General features: G+C 45.5%; 2 protein-coding genes across 2 annotated transcripts; one reads left to right on the forward strand and one right to left on the reverse strand.

Annotated features, from left to right (window-relative positions):
- Positions 1-1,039: 1,039 nt before the first annotated feature.
- On the reverse strand, positions 1,040-5,676 carry PTCRA (pre T cell antigen receptor alpha). Its single transcript, XM_037844683.1, is given in 6 exon segments — positions 1,040-1,208; positions 1,211-1,495; positions 1,498-1,590; positions 2,264-2,308; positions 3,176-3,496; positions 5,619-5,676. Coding segments are annotated over 6 exon segments (876 nt in total). The 3' UTR covers positions 1,040-1,134.
- Positions 5,677-19,242: 13,566 nt separating this feature from the next.
- On the forward strand, positions 19,243-20,278 carry C7H6orf226 (chromosome 7 C6orf226 homolog). The gene is made up of 2 exons (XM_037844528.1): positions 19,243-19,371; positions 19,645-20,278. Exons 1-2 carry the CDS (start codon positions 19,300-19,302, stop codon positions 19,939-19,941), a joined length of 369 nt encoding a protein of 122 aa, XP_037700456.1. The 5' UTR covers positions 19,243-19,299; the 3' UTR covers positions 19,942-20,278.
- Positions 20,279-20,513: the final 235 nt, after the last annotated feature.

The raw sequence follows: 20,513 nt of genomic DNA on the forward strand, positions 1-20,513 counted from the left end.
TGCTGTGTGTCAGTCTGTGTCAGGAAAAGAATAGGCCCTATGGTGATTGTGAACAGATTCATCCCCAGAAGCTGTGAGAACCCCTCCTTGAAGAATCCAAAAAGGGGGAGGAATCTCCTTACAAACTGGTAAGAAACCAGAAGTGGAGCAAACAGTGAGTGTTTTCATGGAACAGCAGTTGAGAGGGCACAGAGGCTCAGAAAAGCTGGGGGTGTCAGTGACACCATGTGTGAGGGGTAGTGGTGTTGGAGTATAACCCCCCATCCCCACCTTGGGGAAGCCTAGAGATACACAAGAGGGAAGGAAGACTGAGGTAGGGCCATTGGTCCGGCAGACAGTCCTGTGGTAACCAGGGGACATCTGGATTCACATGAAGGCACCCAGGGATTCTTGGAGTGATGACTGGAGAGGAATACTCGGGAATGGCTGGATTTCTTGCCAGAGCTGGGGAAGAGGGGAACACAGGTTAGACTCCACTGTGGGAGCCTTGTATTCTATTCAGTGGAGAGAACCCTCTTTAGGAAAACACACACAAACACACACACCTCTTTCGTACCTGGCTCAGAGTTGATGCTCAATGAATATTTTTCAAATGAATAATGACCATTAATTGATTAATAACATGCAAGTTTGGAATTACCATCTACACTCTTGGGCATTGGACATGATCCTGTTGCCTGGGAATCCTGGCCCTGTTTACTTCTGTTGAGTCTATACAAGGCTTCACATCAGGCCCAGCACCCCACCTTCCTGGGATCCTGGACTCCCTGCCCTGACCTCTCACAGAGGTGGGGTCATGGTGAGGAGACAGAGGGGGCCTCAGCTGATGCCTCGCTGTGGGGGAAGGAGACTGAGGTGGGACATCGTCTTCTCCAACCCCCAACCCACTCCATAGTTCCCAGGTTCTCACCCTCAGGAAGCTCTCTTCCTCAAGGGAGCCTTCCCAGATTTCTGCCTCCTCTGAATCTGCCAAATTCCCTCCTCCCAGGGCAGAAATTAATTAAAATAGTTTTCAATTGCTTATGTCATTTAAGTTCTCTTTTAATTGTTCTCAGTTATCCAAGTCCAAGTGCCTGAGTGGCTTGCCACCCTCAAGGGGTTCCCAGTCTGATGGAAGAGACATGGCCTTTTCCCTCAGAAAGCCTTCAGTATGAAAAAGGAGACAGAGCCCGCCCCCGGGAAGCTCCAGTCTCCAGGAGGAGGCAGTCACAGTCAAATGACCCGAGACTTGAAGGACTGCTGCGGTAGGGTCGTGAGTACCAGGCCCAAGCTCGATCGGTGGAGGGTTCCCCTCCTCCAGACGGGGCTCCAGGGCTGCAGCGCGGTCCCTCCATCGCTGCGGTGAAGTCCGGTGAGTGGGAGCTGCGGCCTCTCAGACGGGCGGAGGCGGCGGGAGAAACGGGCGGTGGGACCGCAGGGCCCTCGGGGGTGTGGGGAGCCCCGGGTCCCCCGGGGTGGGCGCCCCGGCTGAATCCGCCCGCGTCGCGCTCAGGCCGCGGAGGCGGCTGCAGGTCAGCAGCACGTCAAACAGCAGCAGTTTGAAGAGCAGCAGTCGCAGCGCCCCCAGCCGCAGAGCCTGACTCCGAGTCCCTGCGGGAGCAGCAGGTGAAGATCCTCGTGGCTGGACCTCAGCCCCACCCAGAGGAGAGTGTTCCCCAGAGAAGAGGGGCCTTGTCTCTGCCCTTGCCGTTCTCCCTTCCCCGTTTTGTTTCCCTCTTCCAGGGAAAGTTCTTCTTGGTGTCTAACCTCAGCTCTTACAGGTCATAATAACAAATACCTTCCTAGTCTTTTATTTTATTCCCCAACAAGCAGGGAGATGTGGGCCAGGCAGAAATTAGAATCGGATGCAGAGAAGAGCAACCAACTCAAAAGTCTCAATTTGGTCAGGACGTAGGGCTGGACAGGAAGAGGGACCTCATGACTCCCAGTCCAGTGCTCTTTCCACCACCCCAGACAGTCTCCCATTTACACAGGGCTCTATGCATGGCCCATCCATCTGGGCTGCCCACAGCCTGTTGGCTCTCACTGTGCCTCTTAACTGGGGTCCAGGGATTAGACTGGGGTCAGAGGATCCACCTCTATTTTACCCATGGCCAGACTGAGGCCCAGGATAGCCATTGCCCCAACCCAGCAAGGCAGCCTCTTCAGGGAATACCAACCAATCTTTGGTGGAGACCCCTCAGGTCAGAACTGAACACCCCACCTTCCAGGGCCCAGGGTGCTGGCCTCCAGTTCCTGAAGCCCCCTGTCCCCACGTACTCACCCCTGATAGGCTCCTGGATGCAGGTCCTGGCTGAGGAAGCTTCTCCTGCCAGCCAAGGAGAAAGGAATGAGTCCTTTGGGATGGGCTGTGCTCTGGAGGGAGCACCTCCACATCCCTAGTGCTCTGCCCGGGCCCAGCACAGAGCAGGTGTTCAGGGCATGTTGGATAAAAGGACACATGATCCAGCAGCGAGAAGCCTGAGCCCATTTCCTGCAAGTCCTCTGAAGGTTCCAGACTTCCCTCGCTCCTGGTCATGCCCTGTTCTGTGCCCCAGGGAGGCTGAGGTGCCTCAGCACTTTCAGACAAGGAATCAATTTTCTTAGCAGCTTTCTTTGGAAGGCAGGACATTTATTCAACAAACATTCCCATGTGAAAGATGACAAAACTGAGGTAATCCAGAAAGACGAAGTCAGTCACCTGGTCAACAATAACAATAGCTGACTTCAGACACGTTAACAGAACTTCCCTGTACATCTGTTTTCCCATCTGTAAAATGGGGGAAATAATATGACATACCTCATAAATATAAAGTATTTAGAATAGTGTCTGGCACAGAGTAAACACCCAATAAGTGATGGCTCTTTATTATTTTAATTATTGTTTGGTCCTCATAGGGTGAGGGGTGATATATGGGTTGATATATATACATATATATCAATCGTAGGGTAGAGGAGGCATTATCTCTTGGGTGAAGTAATGCAGCAGAGCCAAGATTTGAACCAGATATTACAGTTGCAAATCCCAGGATTCATAGTACTGAGGCCACCCTGCTCCAAGCATCGTCTGAACTGGATGCTCTGCATTTGGACCCCTTCATACCCCCGTGGCCTGGAGCCTGCCCTCCCTTCCACCACATGGTTCCAGGGTATATGAAGGGGACGGAGAATAACTGTGCCCAGGCAGCATCCCCACCTGATAGCTGTAGGGGCTGAGTGCTCCAGCCATGGTCGCCTGCCCCAGGCCCGGTGTGACAAACCAGTGGCTCCCAGGCTGCCAGCTCCTTGGAGGGTAGGGAGAGCTGAGCCAAGCTAGTCCAGGTGCCATCTGCCGCTGGGGAAGGGCCATAGGTGAAGGCATCCAGCAGGCTGCCATTGCCAGCAGAGAACCAGATGGGGCTGTCAAGGCCAGGGGGTGCAACATCAAGGACCAGACATACCACCAGTGTCTGCTGCTTCCCATCCACCAGAAATGTGATGGGTGGGGCCAGAGAGGGGAAGGGCGTGGCACTCACACCTGCAAAAAAGCACGAATGTGGGGGGTGGGGTGGGGTGGTTAGATCAGTCCATGTCCTCCCAAGCCGATATCTCATTCTAGGATAGGGTTCTGGGTTTCTATCCATTCATCTACCTAACCTTTCATCCACTCATTCATCACTCCCTCCTTGCATTTACTCATCTAACCATCCTTCTTTTCCTCCGTCTCTCAGTCTTTTCATCCATCCATCCATCCGTCCGTCCATCCTTTCTACCTTCCTTCTACATCTGTATGTCAATCCATCTGTCTATTATATTTGAGTCCCTTCCTGTGCCTGGCACTGGGGATACAATAATGAGTAAGACACTGTTCCTGCCCTCAAGAAACTCAGTCCCTTGGGAAGGACAGATGCATAAATAATACCATGTTGTGCCAACCTCAGGAGAGTGGTTACTTCTGGGGAGGAAAGGAAGAAAATAGGATCTGTAATGCAATCGAAGGGGGCTTCAAATGATTCCATAACACCTTTTTGTTTCTTTAAAAAAAAGATCTGACTCAAAAGTGGCAAAACGTTAACATTTGTTAGATCTGGGTGAAGGGTACAGAGATGTTTGTTGTATTATTCTCAGTTCTTTTCTGTAGGTCTGTATTATTTCATAATTTAAAAGACAAAAATAAAGTCATATGGGTACTGCAAATACTTGTCCTATACTTTCTAGAATAGTCCTGATTCTCCATAATCTTATTCTTTTCAGTAAAGATGAAATTTAATATAGAATGAAATGTTATTTTTGAATTTTTGGGTGTTTTTCCATGTAAATAAAATCTCAAAGGTTAAAACCTACAGACAAATTTTCAGGATGTGTCAAGTGCAACCAGGCTCAAGAAATGCTCCAGGGTGCAGAGGAGGATGCCAGACAGTCTGGTGGGAAGGTGGAGTTCAAATAACTGACCAAGGAGCATGGGCTTGGTAAGTAGGATTTGAGCTCAGGTCTGTGTGACTCCAAATCCCATGCTTGTTCATAAAGATCATCCTATCTTGAAGGATGACTAAGATTTGGCCACATGACTGACTCTCCACTTCATTTACTTAGTCTCAATTGCCCCACCAATATAATGGGGATAATAACAGCAGTCCAATAAAATTGTTCTAAAGAGTAAAGATCATCAATGTAAAATGCCCTGACATTATCATTATTTTCAACAATAAATATTAATATTAATAAGGTATTAAAAACAACAGAAGCAGAGAAGGGTAAGAGTGAGCTCCAAACCCCTCTACCTCCTGAGACTTTTCAGTTGTATTAAAAGACACTCCCCAAGTTGAGTTTAGCTGCCACTTCCTACATGCAGCCTCTCAGGATTGCTCCTGCTCACACTGGCTGCTTCCTTCCCAGAGCTCAGGCCTCCTATTATGGACTTGCCCTGCTCCACCATGGTGTGGTCTGTCTCCCTGGTGAGAGAGAGCCTGTGACATGCTGGGGACCAGCTTTAGCTCAAGGAGACGTCCTGACCTAAAGGCCAAGGATCTTCTCCCACCCACCCTTCCCATGCAAACACGCACATGCTTCTAGATGAAGCTGGAGTTTTTGCTTCAGAACATTAGCCCTTGGCTCCAGCTTTGAGTTTTGAGGGGCTGGGAGTAGAAACCCTTGGGAAGTCACTGAGGACTTGGGACTTCTTCTGAGAGCCCACTGAGATAAAGGAGAGCTTGGAGTCAACATGAGGCACCCTGAGCCCTGTCGGAGTAGCACCCTGAGGGAAGGAGGCTGTGGCAGGAAGGACAGGACAGGACCTCACGATGTTGCCAACGTCCCATCACTCCATCTCACATAACACAGCCCTGGCTACCTTGCTCCCAGCCCTCTTGGACAACCATCCAGCTGTCCTATTTCTCCAAAAGGCTCCTGCCCGCCTTACCAACACCATGGACTCCAGGGGAGCAGGACTTGGGGCCCCAGAATGAGGTAGTTGATGGGAGGGGGGATTGGAGTAAATGGGAAAGGGGATGATGGGCTTCTGGTTGGACAACCCTGGGGGGCCCCAGATTGTTCTTGTCCAGCCCCCTTGCGTGCCACTCATACTCAGGGAGGCCCAGAGTGAGAGGGTAGGCTTGGGTCAACTAATGGGAGACAGAGAGGGAGGCAGGGAGGGGGCTTACCTGTGGTCAGGGCTGGACATCCAAGGGCCAGAAGCAGTAGCAGCCAAGGCCCAGCCATGGCCCACCCAAGAGAAGGCAGGACCCAGCTGCAGACCTGAGGTGTGGGCCGGGGGAAGAGGCGCCCACAAGACTGCCTCCCAGGCCACAGCCCCAGCTGCACCTCAGCTGCTCTACCACGGAGCCGTTTCCCTGGGTTAGGAGCCCCTCCTACCCTCACCCTGGCCCCCAAACCCAATCCTTTCTCACGGGCTAGGGTACTCAGGGTGCTACTCCCACACCAAAAGCCAGATGCCCACTCTCCCTCCCATCTGGAGAACACTGCACAGTTTGCGAAGCCTTTTCCTGGTGACTGGCTCTGGGAGAGAACAACTACCATCTACAGGACACAGTGCACCAAGCAGTGTGTCAGGGGCTTGACATACAACACTTCGTTGGTTCCTCCCAACCACTCTGAGTTCTATTCACAGGTGAGGCAACTGAGGCTCAGAGGGATTGAGTGATCTGCCCAAGGACACACAGCCAGCAGATGGCAGGGCCAGGGCTTGAACTGTTTCCTGATGGCTGGGCCTTATCACAGCCAAAAAGAGGCCCAATAAACTACTCCCCATGTTGTTACAAACTCCTTTTTAAAATAAACCTTTTATAATTTTCTTTTTCAGGGACTCCATTAAATTTCAGCAATAACTCTCATTTTGACCCGGAAATTTCACATCTAGGCACATACCCTAATAAAATAAAGAGTTCAATTATTTTAAGACAAAGATTCATGCACAAAGATGTTCTTTGAAGTATGACTTTTAAAAAGCAAGAAATTGCCAACAACCTAAATGTTCAACACTTGGGTCAGGGTTAAATGTTTAAGGTTTAGTACATTTATATTAGTGGATATTATGCAGTAGCATTTTAAGTCACATTTCCAAAGAATGTTTAGTGACTTGTATAGAATAGTTTGGTTAAGAGGGTGAGTTGTGAAGCTGAATTACCTGGATTTCAATGCTGATTACATTGTTTAGTAATTGTGTTACTTTCAACAAATTACTTACTTCTCTTATCCTCAGTTCCCCATCTGTCAAATGGGGATGATAATACCCCAAGGAGAGGTCTTGTGAGAATTAAACAAGATAGGCTATGAAGAAGGCTTAGTTCTTTATATATATTAAGAAGTCATAAATGGTCTCTCTTTATGTGTGTATGTAGTTACATACTACAGAAGGTTTAAGATACAAATCTAAATAGAAAACATATACCCAGTTTTGTATAAGAAATTTTGTATAAATATTCCTGGAATAAAGCAGACCAAATGTTAATGTCTATTTCAGTATTTTAGGATTTTGGATGGTTTTTATTTGCATCTTAATAAGTTTATTTCTCAGTATGTCTGCATTGAACTGTATTATGTTAAATTTCAGAAAAATAACCATATAAAAAAATAAAACACAGATGTGCCATAGTTTATTTAGACATTTCTTTATTGTTCGATTTTGGGTTTTCTGATTTGGGCAATGAATATCTTTGTGCATAAAACCTTTTCCAGATTTATACTTATTTTCTTAAAATTATTAATTTCCCAAAATATTAGCTTAAAGGCCTCTGAATTTTAAGGCTCCCTAAGGCACATCTGTTATATTAATTTACATTCCATCACAACATATGAAAGGCCCATTTTATCGCCACCAACACTTGTTACTTCTTTAAAAAAGAAAAATCTCTAATTTAATCAGTTAAAAATGGTATCTCATTTTTCTGATTATAACAGTTTCCCATTTAATTGTTGATTTTTCTGTATTGTCAGTTTATCACCCGCTTCACTTTTGTAGTCTTAGTGTCTTTCTTACCAATTTTGTAAGAGCTTTCACATATTAAATATATCTTTAATACAATGAAAATTGTATGTTGCAATTGCTGCAGCCTTTTCCCCAGTTCAATGACTCCTTTTAATTTCACTTTTTTTAACATATAGTTTTTTGTTTTGCATGAACCACATATTCCTCATTCCTATTGGGATTTAGTTCATCCCCTTTAAGCCTACAAAATCCTCCCATCTCTAGAGAATTGATACATTCTCATACTTTTTTTGTGGTTTAATTTTTTTGCCCACATTTAACAATATATCAGGAATTAGTTTTGGTGTATGGTAGAAGATACACATCTGAGTTACATTTTTTCCCTTTCTTAAACTTTTTATTTTGAAATAATTTCAAACTTAGAGGACAGTTGCAAAAATAATACAAAACCCAGACAGAGAACTCCAACATACCCCTCCCCCCCATACCCAGGTCCATCAATTTCAATATTTTACACGTTTGCTGTATCATTCTATCTATTCATCTATCCATTTATCTATTTTCTAAACATTTGAGAGTAGGTTATACACATCATACACTTGAACACATGCTTCTATGTACTTTTCCTAAGAACAATTATGTGACCACCTTAAGTAGTTACTAAGTTCAGGAACATTAACTGTGTTAAATTTACAGTCTATATTCCATTTTTTTCATATGTCCCAACAATGTCTCTTTGAGCCTTTTCTCCTCCATTATTAGATCCAGTACAGGATCACGTATTGCGCTTAATTGTCATTGCCTCTTTAGTTGCTTTTTTAAAAATTGTGGAAATATACATACAAAATAAAATTTCCCATCTCAAGCATTCCCAAGCACACAGCCCAGTGTTGATCACATTCACCATGCTATGCTATCCTCGCCACCATATATTACCCAAACATCCCCATTCCCCAAACAGAAATCCTACACCCAGTATGCATTAACGCTTCATCCGTCCCAACCTGTACTCTACTTTCCATCTCTATGAGTTCGCCTATTCTAGCTATTTCATATAAATGGAATCATACACTGTCTTCGAATTACATTTTTTTTTTTTTTTTTTGGTCAAAACGCTAATCAATTGCCCCAAGATTATTTACTGATTAATCCTTCCTGTTCCCATTATGTGTGACTCCGCCTTTGTTACATGTTAATTTCTTTTACACGGGCGGTTTTATTTCTTCCTGGTTCCCTGACCTCTCTATTCTCGTGCCAGCCCCACCCTGATTCTGTCTGGGTGGTTATTGTAATAATCATGTTGCGCTCTAAAGACTTCCTTTGGGAACCCGCGAGGCCAGGGCAGCACTCCCGCCCCTTTTCCCCCGGGGCCCCTGCAGGGCGCGGGCGCCACGTGTTCCCAGGCACAGCCGCGCACAGGTGGGCGCAGAGCCACGGCGGGTTCCCGCCGGGAGGGGAAGGAGGCAGGCAGGTGTTCCTAACGACTCTCCCGTCCTCCAGCCTGGGGAGGTGCTGGCCCGGGCTCCGTTACCACAATACAGACGGTGGGTAAAAAACCTCTCAAGGTTTCCCGCTCCCCCTTCCATCTGCCCACTCCCAGCTCCGGGCCTAGGCGTCCCTGGCCACAGCTCTGCCTGGACGCTTTCCTTGCCTGCTCCTCACGTCGGGTCCCTCCTTCCAGCAGCCTTTGGAATCTCCTCTGGCCCCTCACTCTTGCTGGTGCTGCCCTTGCTTCCGTACGCAGGAAGCTTCCAGCTCCTCACGAGAGGACGCCCTGACGCTGGCCTTAGGCAGAGCTGATCCCTTTTACTGAGCCCCTCACTCACGATGGAACCTGCCATTTGCTGACCGACTACTATGAGCCAAGCCCAGTTCACAGACATCCCATCCTCCCAATAATCCCTTGAGGTGTTAATCATCCCTTATAAAGCAGAAAAACCAAGTTATGTCAGGGAAGGTGCTCTAGCAGACAAGTAGTGGAACTGGGAGTTCCTTTCAGAGATGTGTTGTTGGGAGAATTAATTAATATGAGTGCTCACCCGGTGCCTGGAGCATACCTAGTGGGTGCTCTGTCTACATGATCCCCCTCCCTCCCTTTTTTTCTTTTCACATGTAGAGGGAGAACACCAGGGGCTGGCTGAGATGAATCACATGGAATATGAAAAAGAAAATTAAGGAAAGGTGGCAGTACTTACTAGAGAGGATTGCTGATACTACCAAATAATTACCAATGGTAAATCTGACAAATCCAATTAGCAGATTTTAAACAGAGGAGCAAAATGGGGATCAGCATGTGTGTGTGTGTATAGTGTACTAAAATACCAAGAATTCTCTTCCAGTAATACTGACAGGACACCCATTCCATTTATCAAATAAAAATCTACAGTGTTATTTATAATAAATTAAAATCACCTAAATGTTCAATGATAAAGATATAGCCGAATAAACTATGGTGCATCAACACGATGCACTATTATGCAGGTCTTAAAATGTCCATTCATCCTTTCTTTCAATTACATTTATCCATCCCTGTATTATATGCCAGGAATTGGGCTGGAGATAAAAAGACAAAAAAGAGTTGCTCCCAGCAGTTAAGGAGGGAGATAGACAGGCTTGTAAACAGATAAAGGATGCAGAGTGTAACCCAAGCCCAGAATGAAGTGGGTAGGGGTATAGTGGGGCTCCCGGGGAGAGATGGCCATTCTTCTAGAGTGGGGGTAGGGTCCGGAAAAGTTCCTTAGAAGATGATGCTTGAGCCAATTCTTGATTCTTTTTGAAGAGCCTGAAATGACACAGAAGAATGTTTTGGTTGTTGATGTTAATAAAAAAAGATTTAAAATTGCACATGTAGTGTGATCACAGCTGTGTAAGAACCTCAAGCATGAAAAAAGAAAATGAAAGAAAACACTGGAATTTTAACATAAACAGCATCCTACTCAAAGTGTACAACTCTGACAAGTAATTCTGGCAAAACTAAAGGTTTCCAGCATTCAAGAACGAGAAATATTGAGTCCTGAAGAGCTGTGATATTTAGCAGAGGAGAAGGAACATACTTGCAGTGCTGAGAAAGACGCTGTGAGGAAAATTTCCGGTCAAGCTGAGGCAGCCTTGGATGGCCTAGATTGGAGTCATTTTCTCTCACCCAGACGGCTGTGGCCGAGACTACTTCTTGTCCCCAAATATGCAGTTTCCCCCTCTTGTTTATGAATTGGAGCCCTAATTTTTAACTGGGCATGTAGCCACTCAGGATAAGTCTACATACATCTCTAGAAGCTAAGTGTGGCCATGTGTCTAAGTTCTGGCCGAGGGTTGTAGGCAGATGTGTCACCTGTGACTTCTGGAAATGTCCATAAAGGAAGTGTGTATCCATTTGCTGTTGCTGCCTAACCAATTACCCCCAAACTCTGTAGCTTAAAACAAGAGACACGTATTATCTCATGCAGCTTCTAAGGGTCAGAAGTCTGGGAGCAGCTTAGCTAGGTGGTTCTGGCTCAGGGTTTCTCATGAGGGTGAAGCCAAGACATCGCTGGGACTGCCCTCATCTGAAGGTCTGGGAGGCTGAGGAGCTGTTTCCAAGATGGCACCCACACATGGCTGTTGAGGAGAGGCCTCACTTCCTCATCCTGTGGCCCTCTCGTGACATGTCAGCTGACTTCCTCTAGCGTAAGTGAGTAAAGAGAGAAACCAAAACAGAGATGCACTGTCCTTTTATGACCCAATCTTGGACATGAAACATTGTCATTTTTGTTGTATTCTATTCTTCGGAAGTGAGTCCCTGTCAAGAGGAGGGGGATTTAAGCTTTACCTCTTGAATGAAGATGTATCAAAGAATTTATGAACATATTTTTTAAATAATTTTTTAATTTTGGAATAATGCCTACATATATTATTTGAACTTTAAAAAAATTTTATCGTGGTAATGTATTTATAACATAATGTTTCCCATTTTAGCCACTTTCAAGTATACAATTCAGTGGTGTTGATTACATTCATAATGTTGTGCTACCATCACCACCAACCATTACCAAAACTTTTCTATTACCCCAAACAGAAACTCTGTACCCATTAAGCATTAACTTTCCATTCCCCAGGCCTGCCTCTGGTACCCTATAAATTTCTGTGTCTGTGAATGTGCATATCCTAGCTGTTTCATATAAGTGAGATCATACAATATTTGTATTTTTCTGTCTGGCTTATTTCATTCAGCAAGATGTTTTCAAGGTTAATTCATGTTGTAGCATGCATCAGAACTTCATTTCTTTTTAGGGCTGGACAATATTCCATTGTATGGGTATACCACATTTTGTTTATCCATTCATCTGTCGATGGACGCCTGGGTTGCTTCCACCTTTTGGCCATTGTGAATAATGCCACTATGAACATTAGTGTACACATATATGTCCAAGTTTATTTGGACTTTTTCTGTAAAAAAGACATGTCTCTTTCATTTATTATTTTTTTCAGTAATTTCTTTATAGCAGTATAGACTCATGTATATTTATTTTATAATTTGGGTTATAATCCAATTCTATGTTATTTATTTTGTTGCTCAAATTGTTCCTGCTTTGGCCAAGGAAGCTTGTGGCCCTTTCCTATGGGCTCATCCTTTTTTTTTTTTTAGCACTTCCTTACTTTTTGTTACTACAAGATGCTCCAGGCTCATCCTGTATTTTCCCTGCCTCAGCCCTAGAATCAGCCATTTCCTCTAAGGAGTCCTGGTTCCTTTTATTAGGGAATGGTATTTAGAAATCAAGATCTGGGTGCTGGGTATACTCACTGCTTCCAGGCCCTCTCAGTGGACCTAGAGCTAGGTAATACATGTATGTATACTATCCCATGAATACATACATATTTATAATTGTTTTTGCATATGTGTGTTTCTATAACACACACACATAAAGCTAAATACGATTCTGACTGTAATCCAATATCACAATGTCTATCCTTCCTTTCTTAATTAATTGCAACTTCCCTTTGACAGTGAGAAATCTGCCTGTTGTGGTTTATTTTGGACATATGTGGACATAAAGTATGTGGAAATATTTTAAAAGCACCACAAAGGACTCTTCTGCCTTTTTGTCCTTCCCTGCTGGCTGGAATGTGGGTGCGATGTCTGGAGCTTCAGCAGCCATAGTAGATCATAAAATAGAAACCACATGTTGAGATGGTGGAGTAATAAGATAGAAGAATCCCGGGACTTGGACATTCACAGTGCCACCACATCAACTCTGGACTGCTTAACACTGAATTTCATTTATATGAAAGAGAAATAAATTTTATATTGTCTAAGCTACTGTTATTTTGGGTTTTCTATTGTTCACAGCCAAAACTAATCCTAACTAATACCTACTATATCTTTCAGGGTCCCAGCAGGAAAATAGATGGGTAATTTGAAGAGTTTAGTAAAGTGACTGTTTATAAAGGTGTGGGCAAGGTATAGAGAAACCACCTACCACTGCCACCCCTACATCTTGGTTATCTGTGATTCTGGTGACGGTTTAAAGCATACACTGCATCCTGTAGCTCAGCACCCTCACCTGGTAAAGAGTAGTTTCCCAGCTACGCTGGAACTGAGCCTTCAACAGGCCAATCCACCATCCTATCAAGCCAGCTGCTTCTGGGTGAAGGACACATAGTGAGACCAGTGAATTCTGAGGGTGTGAATGCATTTTTCTTTGCCTGTAAACTGTGGACCCCGGTGGGACGCTGCGTGATGGGGAATGCTGGGGGATGGATAACGTATTGTGAGTCCATGAATGCCGGTGCTGACGAAGTTACTATGGGTGGGAAGGCAAAGTCACACCTGGAATATGTGTCTATCCTTGATGATAACTATAGCCCCTCCATGGTGGGAGGGGCCCAATCAAATCACTCTTCAATCAGGTGAGAATGGAGCCCGATCAGAGCCTCAGCATTGGACTCTGCTGTAAGGAGGGTGGACACTCAGCACTGGCCACAACCAGATCAGCTTTGGGGAGGGGATGACTATGTTATCGAGCCAAAGCATAGCTTCCATCCCTGCTGCCACGGCCACTGAGCAAGCCCTGGGGTGTTGGGGAAAGAGGTTGACCATTGTTCGCAGGGCTGTTATCTCGCCCACCTGGTTGCCATTGTGCCTCTGTGACTTATTGTGGGTTACTGCATCCATCTCCCTTACAACCGTGAGGCATCACCACTTGACCTTCACGCCACCAAGATACCATTATTCTCACGAGATCAGGGAATCCAGCTCCCCAATGGATACTGCAGTATCTCCCACTGTCATCTCCAACCTACAGAGGACTGTGAGGATGCTGGTGACCCTTGCCAATGCATTGCTTATTGCTTTGGTAAAAGGCGTGTTCTACAGACCTCCGTAAGATATGTGGTTAGGGGTAGCCAAGCAAATTGCACATAATAGTTCCAATCCAACATTCCCATCTCCCTGAGACTTTGGATTCTTTCCTGTACAGTATGCCAGGGAAGTTCTAGCATTTCAACTTCATTAACTGAAAGTTACCATTAAGCCCAGGCTTTAATGAGCCAACCTAGCAGACTATTACTGCCCCTCCCAGGGGCTTGAGCCAAAACATTAAATCCCAAATCCTGGGTGAGCACCCATGGCAATGAATTTGGCGAAACTGAGCCTTACATTCCATCCTCCTTGGTCTGTTTCCGTTAGAACCCATTCCCACACATAATCCTGCGGCCCTGGCCAAGGCGCACTGGCAAGGCCTGTAACTCTTTCAGTTCAAGCATTCCCCTCTCAAACATGGGCCACTTGCTGCTTCATCTGGACTCTGCTAGGATCTAACTCACGATGGGCCTGGAGCCAAGGAGGGATGGGAGAAGGTTCTGAGGCTGATTTTCTGAGAGGCAGGAGTGGTGCAAGGGGGGTTGTTTTCATAGATAAGTGAATTTCAGGTCGATTTGGAGAGTCAAAGTTCTCAGCCTCATCAATGTCTGCCCAAATGAACCCATTGCACCCCAGAGTCTCACTCCTTCCCAATCTATGCCCTTACCTTAGCATAAGTGACATGGGGTGGGGCTGGGTATTTAATTTGCATTTAGGTAGCAACTCAGCAACCCTTACAATGAGATCCATGAGTTGGTCCTCAGCCACAGCTGCCCTGTGACTACACAAGATGGGGAACTCCTTCAAGCTGCCATTTAGGCATCCTGATTTTTCACTCACATTCTCCATCAGATGTTTATAACTTTCAGTTCTCCTTTCCCCTGTATGTGTTCCTTGTGGCCATCAGAAGAAGCCAAATGAATCCATAATCTTTATAATCATTCTTGTCACCATAGGAACTAACAGCCACAGTCACTCCATCTCCCCGCCCTCCCCCTATACTTCATCCCAGCCAGTCCCAGTGAAAATTTGAGTAATGGTGATATCTTCTCATGCCCTGGATTACCTGGGCGCATTTCGCCTCTGGCAAGGAGGCTTGCCTTGTATTCCTTGGATTTATGACCAATCCAATTCCAGAATCCTGTTTTTAGAGTCAGTTTCCTGGGTCCACTCCTGGGACCAATTCCTTTATTGGTGAGTCTGGGCTGGAAACAGACGGCACACTTATATTGGGCAATTTAAGGTGAGTTTAGTAAAGGGACTATTTACAGAAGAGCAGGCAGGGTGAAGGCAAATCCCAAGGGACAGTGCAGAACTTGGGACTACTAGCAGGCCTGAAGAGGTGAGGGAGGGAGAAGTGTCAGGACCCTAGAGCCAGAGACATATTTGGAGAACACCCCACCAGGCAGCCAGTGCTGATCCCACAGGGAGGGAGCCAAGGGAATAAATACCGTGGCCTCTTTCTCCTCCCTCATTCCGCTGGGCATCCCCACTGGCCAAACACAAAAGCAAGAGGGGAAGGGAGCCTACTGTACTCAGCCTTAGATTTCAGCCTCCCGGAGACTGGGTGGACAGGGTGGAGAGAGGACCTGGAGGGGCGAAGAGAAGAGATCCAGCATAATCATCCATCTGATAAGAATATAAATAACCACCTCTGTTGAGCATCATTCATTATCCCATTAATCTGTGGGACACTCCTGTGAGGCAGACTATCATCACCTTCCTTTTTTCAAAATTTATTTTTATTTTTTTAATTCAATTTTATTGAGATATATTCACATACCATGCAGGCATACAAAGTGTACATTCAATTGTTCACAGTACCGTTATATAGTTGTGTGTTCATCACCAAAATCAATTTTTGAACATTTTCATTACCATGCACAGAAAAATAATAAGAATAAAAATTAAAGTGAAAAAGAACAATTAAAGTAAAAAAGAACACTGGGTGCCTTTTTTTTGGCCCCCATTTTTCTATTCATCTATCCATACACTGGACAAAGGGGACTGTGGTCCATATGGCTTTCCCAATCATATTGTCACCCCCTCATAAGCTACATTTTTATACAATCATATTCAAGATTCAAGGGTTCTGGGTTGTAGTTTGATAGTTTCAGGTATTTACTGCTAGCTATTCTAATTCATTAGAACCTAAAAATGGTTGTCTATATAGTGTGTAAGAGTGCCCACCAGAGTGACCTCTCGGCTCCTTTTGGAATCTCTCTGCCACTGAAGCTTATTTCATTTCCTTTCACATCCGTTTTTGGTCAAGAAGATGTTCTCCATCCCACAATGCTGGGTCTACATTCCTCCCCAGGAGTCATACTCCACATTGCCAGGGAGGTTTACTCCCCTGGGTCATCACCTACTTTTTACAGATGAAATCTGAACCACAGATAAGTCCCACAGCTTGTAAGGGCCAGAAGTGGGATTAGAACCTGGGTTCAGTCTGGCTCCAGAGTCAGGTTTGGGCCAGCACAGCAGGCTGACAGTTGACCATGAGAGCAGCCTGCATGCATGTGTGTGAATATATGTATACCCATTGTTAGATCCCAGAAGAAGAAACTAACATGTAGAAGGAGTTTCTAACTCAGGGGCCCCGCAGCTTATCTCACAGAAAACAGGTGCCCCATAGACTAAAGAATAAAGGCTGTTCAAGGCTGTTCAAGGCCGTCCCAGTGGCCCCTCAAAGGCGAGTAAGGCAAGGACAGATATGCCCATAAAATAAACAACCAAAAAGGCCTACTCTCCCTAGCTAGATAACGCAGCTGCTTTCCTAAAAAGAATATTGTCTCAGAATTCTACCAATCAGCCCAAAACTAGATAGGCACTCACCCAATCGAGGCACAGAACATCACAGCAGACACCCTACCCAATGTGGCTTCCTTTTTTCATTAAAAAATGCTGCTCTCAGATAGAGAGCGGGAGCCATTATCTTTTTCTTCTTTTCTGCTGGTTCCCACCTGCTTTCTTCCTCTAATAAATCTTAAACTTTATACTTAAACTTTGACTAGCTGCATTGTATGAATTCTTGAATGGCTCCAAACCTAACACCCATAAGATCAAATATATTTAAAAACCAGTAAAATATTTGGGCTCCTTATTTCAGTTGGCACCTAACACCGTTACTGCACCAGCTACCAGTTATTTATAGAATGAATGATTTTATATGTATATAATTATGATAATAACTCACTTTTGTGGCTTTTTCCCTGGATAGGTCATGCGTCCCTTGAGGACAGGAATCTGTATGCCAAGCATTTGGCATTGTGCAAGGCAGATGGTGAGCTGTCAATCAAGGCTTGAACTGAGTTGAATTCCATCTTTTCTCCTTGAGTTTATAATGAGTCCGTCAGCCAGTCATTTAATTAACATTTTCTGAGCACCACTGCTAGGTCTCTATAGGTGCTGGCCCAGGCAAATTGAGATACTAAATGAGTAAGACTCACAGTCTAATGAAGAGACAACATGTGGTTACAGACTGCAAGATCTCAGAAAAAAAGATCCATTAATTCTGAAGGCAGTGATGGAAGGAGTGGGCTCATTGAGGAGAAGTCTTTGAAGAATGAATTGGGTTTCAATAAATGAGGGAGGGGGAAGGGCATTTCCTTCTGAGAAAGAATTTTTAAAAAGAAAATCATGGATAAAAAATGTCTAATGAGTTATAAATGAGTTTGGGGGTGTTTGGAGTCTATCGCTAAACTTTGAGGTTGACATCGGCTTTGCCACCCCCATCTCCAGAGACTCACCACTCTCATCCCACTTCCTGCCATCTGACCCTATTTCTGTTCCCTTTCCTTTGCCTCCCAGCCTTTTGCATGCAGGTCAATGGCAGTGGACAGGGCTCAAAATGGCTGCCCATAGGGCAGGGGCCTCTGTGCCCTGTCAGGAGGGACGCAGACTGGTATACGGAGAGAGCACTGGATTAGGAGTTGGGAGATCCAGATTCCAAATGCAGGTCCATCACTCCCTTTCCTGGGCTTGGTTTACCACTCTGTATACCATTCAGTATATAAGGGAGTTGGACTCAACGCTGTTTGAGGTCCTTCCTGACAATCTCCAATTCCTAGGCTTGTCCTGCCACCCTTATGGGTTGTGCTGAGGAGAAAATGAAAGAATGTGAGAGAAGAAAAATGATGACGCTGAAAAGGATCCCCATTTGCCAAGCACACACACCCACCTCACTCCCTAATTCTGAGCAACTTTGATCCTTATTGTGCCTGGGAGGACACCCAAGGTTGGTTTTTGACTCCCTCGAGATGCTTTCATCTTTCACTTGGCTGATGAAATGCAGAGAACCAAAGCCCCCAACATAGGACACTGGGAGTGGAACTGGGGCCAAGGACATCTGAGGAAAAAAGTGAATCTCGTGGGTTAGGAAAAAATCCTTAGGGGAAGAACTGCAGGAAATTTCCCAGGGAACTAACCCAGGCCACAGAGAGAAGGATGAGTTTTTCTTTCATTCAGTGTGGTCAGTTTTCTCCAACTGACTTCTCCAGCCTGAACCCCCCAAATTCAATTTTTTATTTTGACAAACTTCAAACGTTCATCTAGATTCACTAATTCTTAATCTTGCCAATCTATTTGCTCTCTCTCTCCTCATGACACTTCACCTCTAAAGATTTCAGTATGTATCTTCCCAGAACAAGGTCATTTTACCACATAACCACAACACAATGATCACACTCAAGAAATTTAACATTGCTATAATGCCATCATCTAATATACAGATCATATTCTAATTTCCCCAAGGGTAAAATATCCCTATGGCTGATCCCCGCCCCCCATCCTAGATCCAATCCAGAATCAGTCATTGCATATACTAGCCGTCTCTCCTTTCCTCTGGTGTTAGGTGCCTACTGAAACAAGAAGCACCTCTTTTTTCCTCTTTGTCTTTTATGATATTGACATCTGTAAAGAGTTCAGGCCATTTTGCGGAATGTTGCTCACTTTGATTTGTCTGATTATTTCCTCAAGATTAGATTCAGGGTAAACATTTTTGGCAGGGAACACTACAGAAAAGATGAGTCCTCTGTGCAACACATCACAGGGCACGTGATGTCACTTTGTCCCATTAATAGTAACTACCCTGATTACTTGACTAAGGTGGTGTTCACCAGATCCCGCTAGCGTCTGATAACTTAGAAACCTGAGAATTATTGGCACATAGTAGATTCCTGAGGTTCGAGGCCCTTTGCAGCTTTGCGATCTGGAGGGCGTGACTGTTTTCTGCATGAACTTGGGATCCTAGATTCTGGCCACTCTGTTATTCATCTTTTGTGCATTCGTCCAGGCCTGTCTCAGCTGGACAAAAGCCTTCTGAGAGCATCATCAGGATTGTTTTATTTCTGTATTTCTAGCCCATGATCCTCAGCTGTACCACACCTGACCTGCCTTCACCTTCTCCCATCCCCTTTGGCAACACCAGGAATGGGGTCAGATGGCAGGAAATGGGAAGAGAGCAGTGAGGCTCTTAAGTGGTGTCACTCACTCATTCTCAGTTCTCCTCAGGCCCCAGGGAGAGCACCAAGGCTATTTTCTGTCCATTGCTGCGGAGCCAGGAATGGGTCTTGTCCCCCTGACATGTGTCTATACACGTGTCTCTGTACACGCGGATTTCTACGTGAGCATGAAAGTAGGTACGGGGCACAGTGCCTATGCATGCGTGCTAACTTGGGTCTTTTTGCCTGCGTCAGCGTGTCTGCATGCATGTTCCATTCTGTTCAAGCCTTTAATTTTTGGCCAGTCCGCCCCATCTTTTAAAAAAGCACATTCCACGTCGGGGACTCTGGGGTAGGCTAAATTGTTTTTGCGCGGAGCCAGTCTGGGTTTCCAAGAGTTTGCCCCTCCTGGAACAGCCTGGTATGGTCTATGACCTCCCCTTCGTTTCCTCCAATCTTGGTTGTAGCCATCCTACCCGGAAGTATTTGTTCCCCTCCACGCCCGTCAGGCTTTGCGGCCAGACATGGAGGAGTCACGCTACACGACCCTGTCAGGGCTGGCACCCACACCTGAAGAAACCGGCCGGGCCACGGTGACCCTGGCGCAGCTCTTGCAGCTGGTCCAGCAGGGCCGCGAGCTCCCGGGCGTGGAGAAGCGTCACATCGCAGTGACCCATGGCGAGCCCACGGAGTCCCAGCTCCCGCGGAGACCCAAGCCCTGGGAGGCCGCGGGCTCGGTCGAGCGTCCCGCGCCGCAGCCCTAGATCTGCGACCACAAGCTTGCCAGAACCTAAGGGATCCCGGCTTGGCGGAAGCACCTACTGCACTTTCTGAGTGGCACATAGTGGGTTCCTGAGGTTCGAGGCCCTTTACAGCTGTGCGATCTGGAGGCCGTGACTGTTTCCTGCATGAACTTGGGATCTTGGATACTAGCCAGTTATTTATTCATCGTCTGTACATTCGCCCTGGCCTGAGTCAGCTGGACTAAAGCGTTTTGATCGCATCTGGGGTGGTTTGGTTTCTGTATTTCTGGACCATGCTCTTAAGTAAAAAAAAGTTTTTTTTAAATCCGGTTAATAAAAGTTAGGTTTGATGATAAAACTTGATCCCAAAATGACTTTAAAGATATATTAAGTGGAAAAAATGCAAGATGTGGGAGTATGCATAGTCTACCAGGCTTTAAATTTATAGGTTTGTATATGCATAGATTATATTTGGAAAATTCCACAAGAAACCATCATATGGGAAGGAGGCTGCAGATTACTTAGACCTTCTAAATATTGTCCCACCTGAAGCATTTCTAAGATTTATTTAAGTTCATATTTCATTTAAATTT

The sequence above is a fragment of the Choloepus didactylus genome, chromosome 7 (assembly GCF_015220235.1).
Source record: "Choloepus didactylus isolate mChoDid1 chromosome 7, mChoDid1.pri, whole genome shotgun sequence".
NCBI lineage: Eukaryota > Metazoa > Chordata > Mammalia > Pilosa > Megalonychidae > Choloepus > Choloepus didactylus.

What these genes read in the sequence shown, in the direction of transcription:
- C7H6orf226 (XM_037844528.1), top strand. Translation starts at nt 19,300, where the DNA reads ATGGGTCTTGTCCCCCTGACATGTGTCTATACACGTGTCTCTGTACAC. An exon ending in ATTTCTACGTGAGCATGAAA is followed by an intron (nt 19,372 to 19,644) that starts GTAGGTACGGGG and finishes TCTTGGTTGTAG; the next exon opens with CCATCCTACCCGGAAGTATT.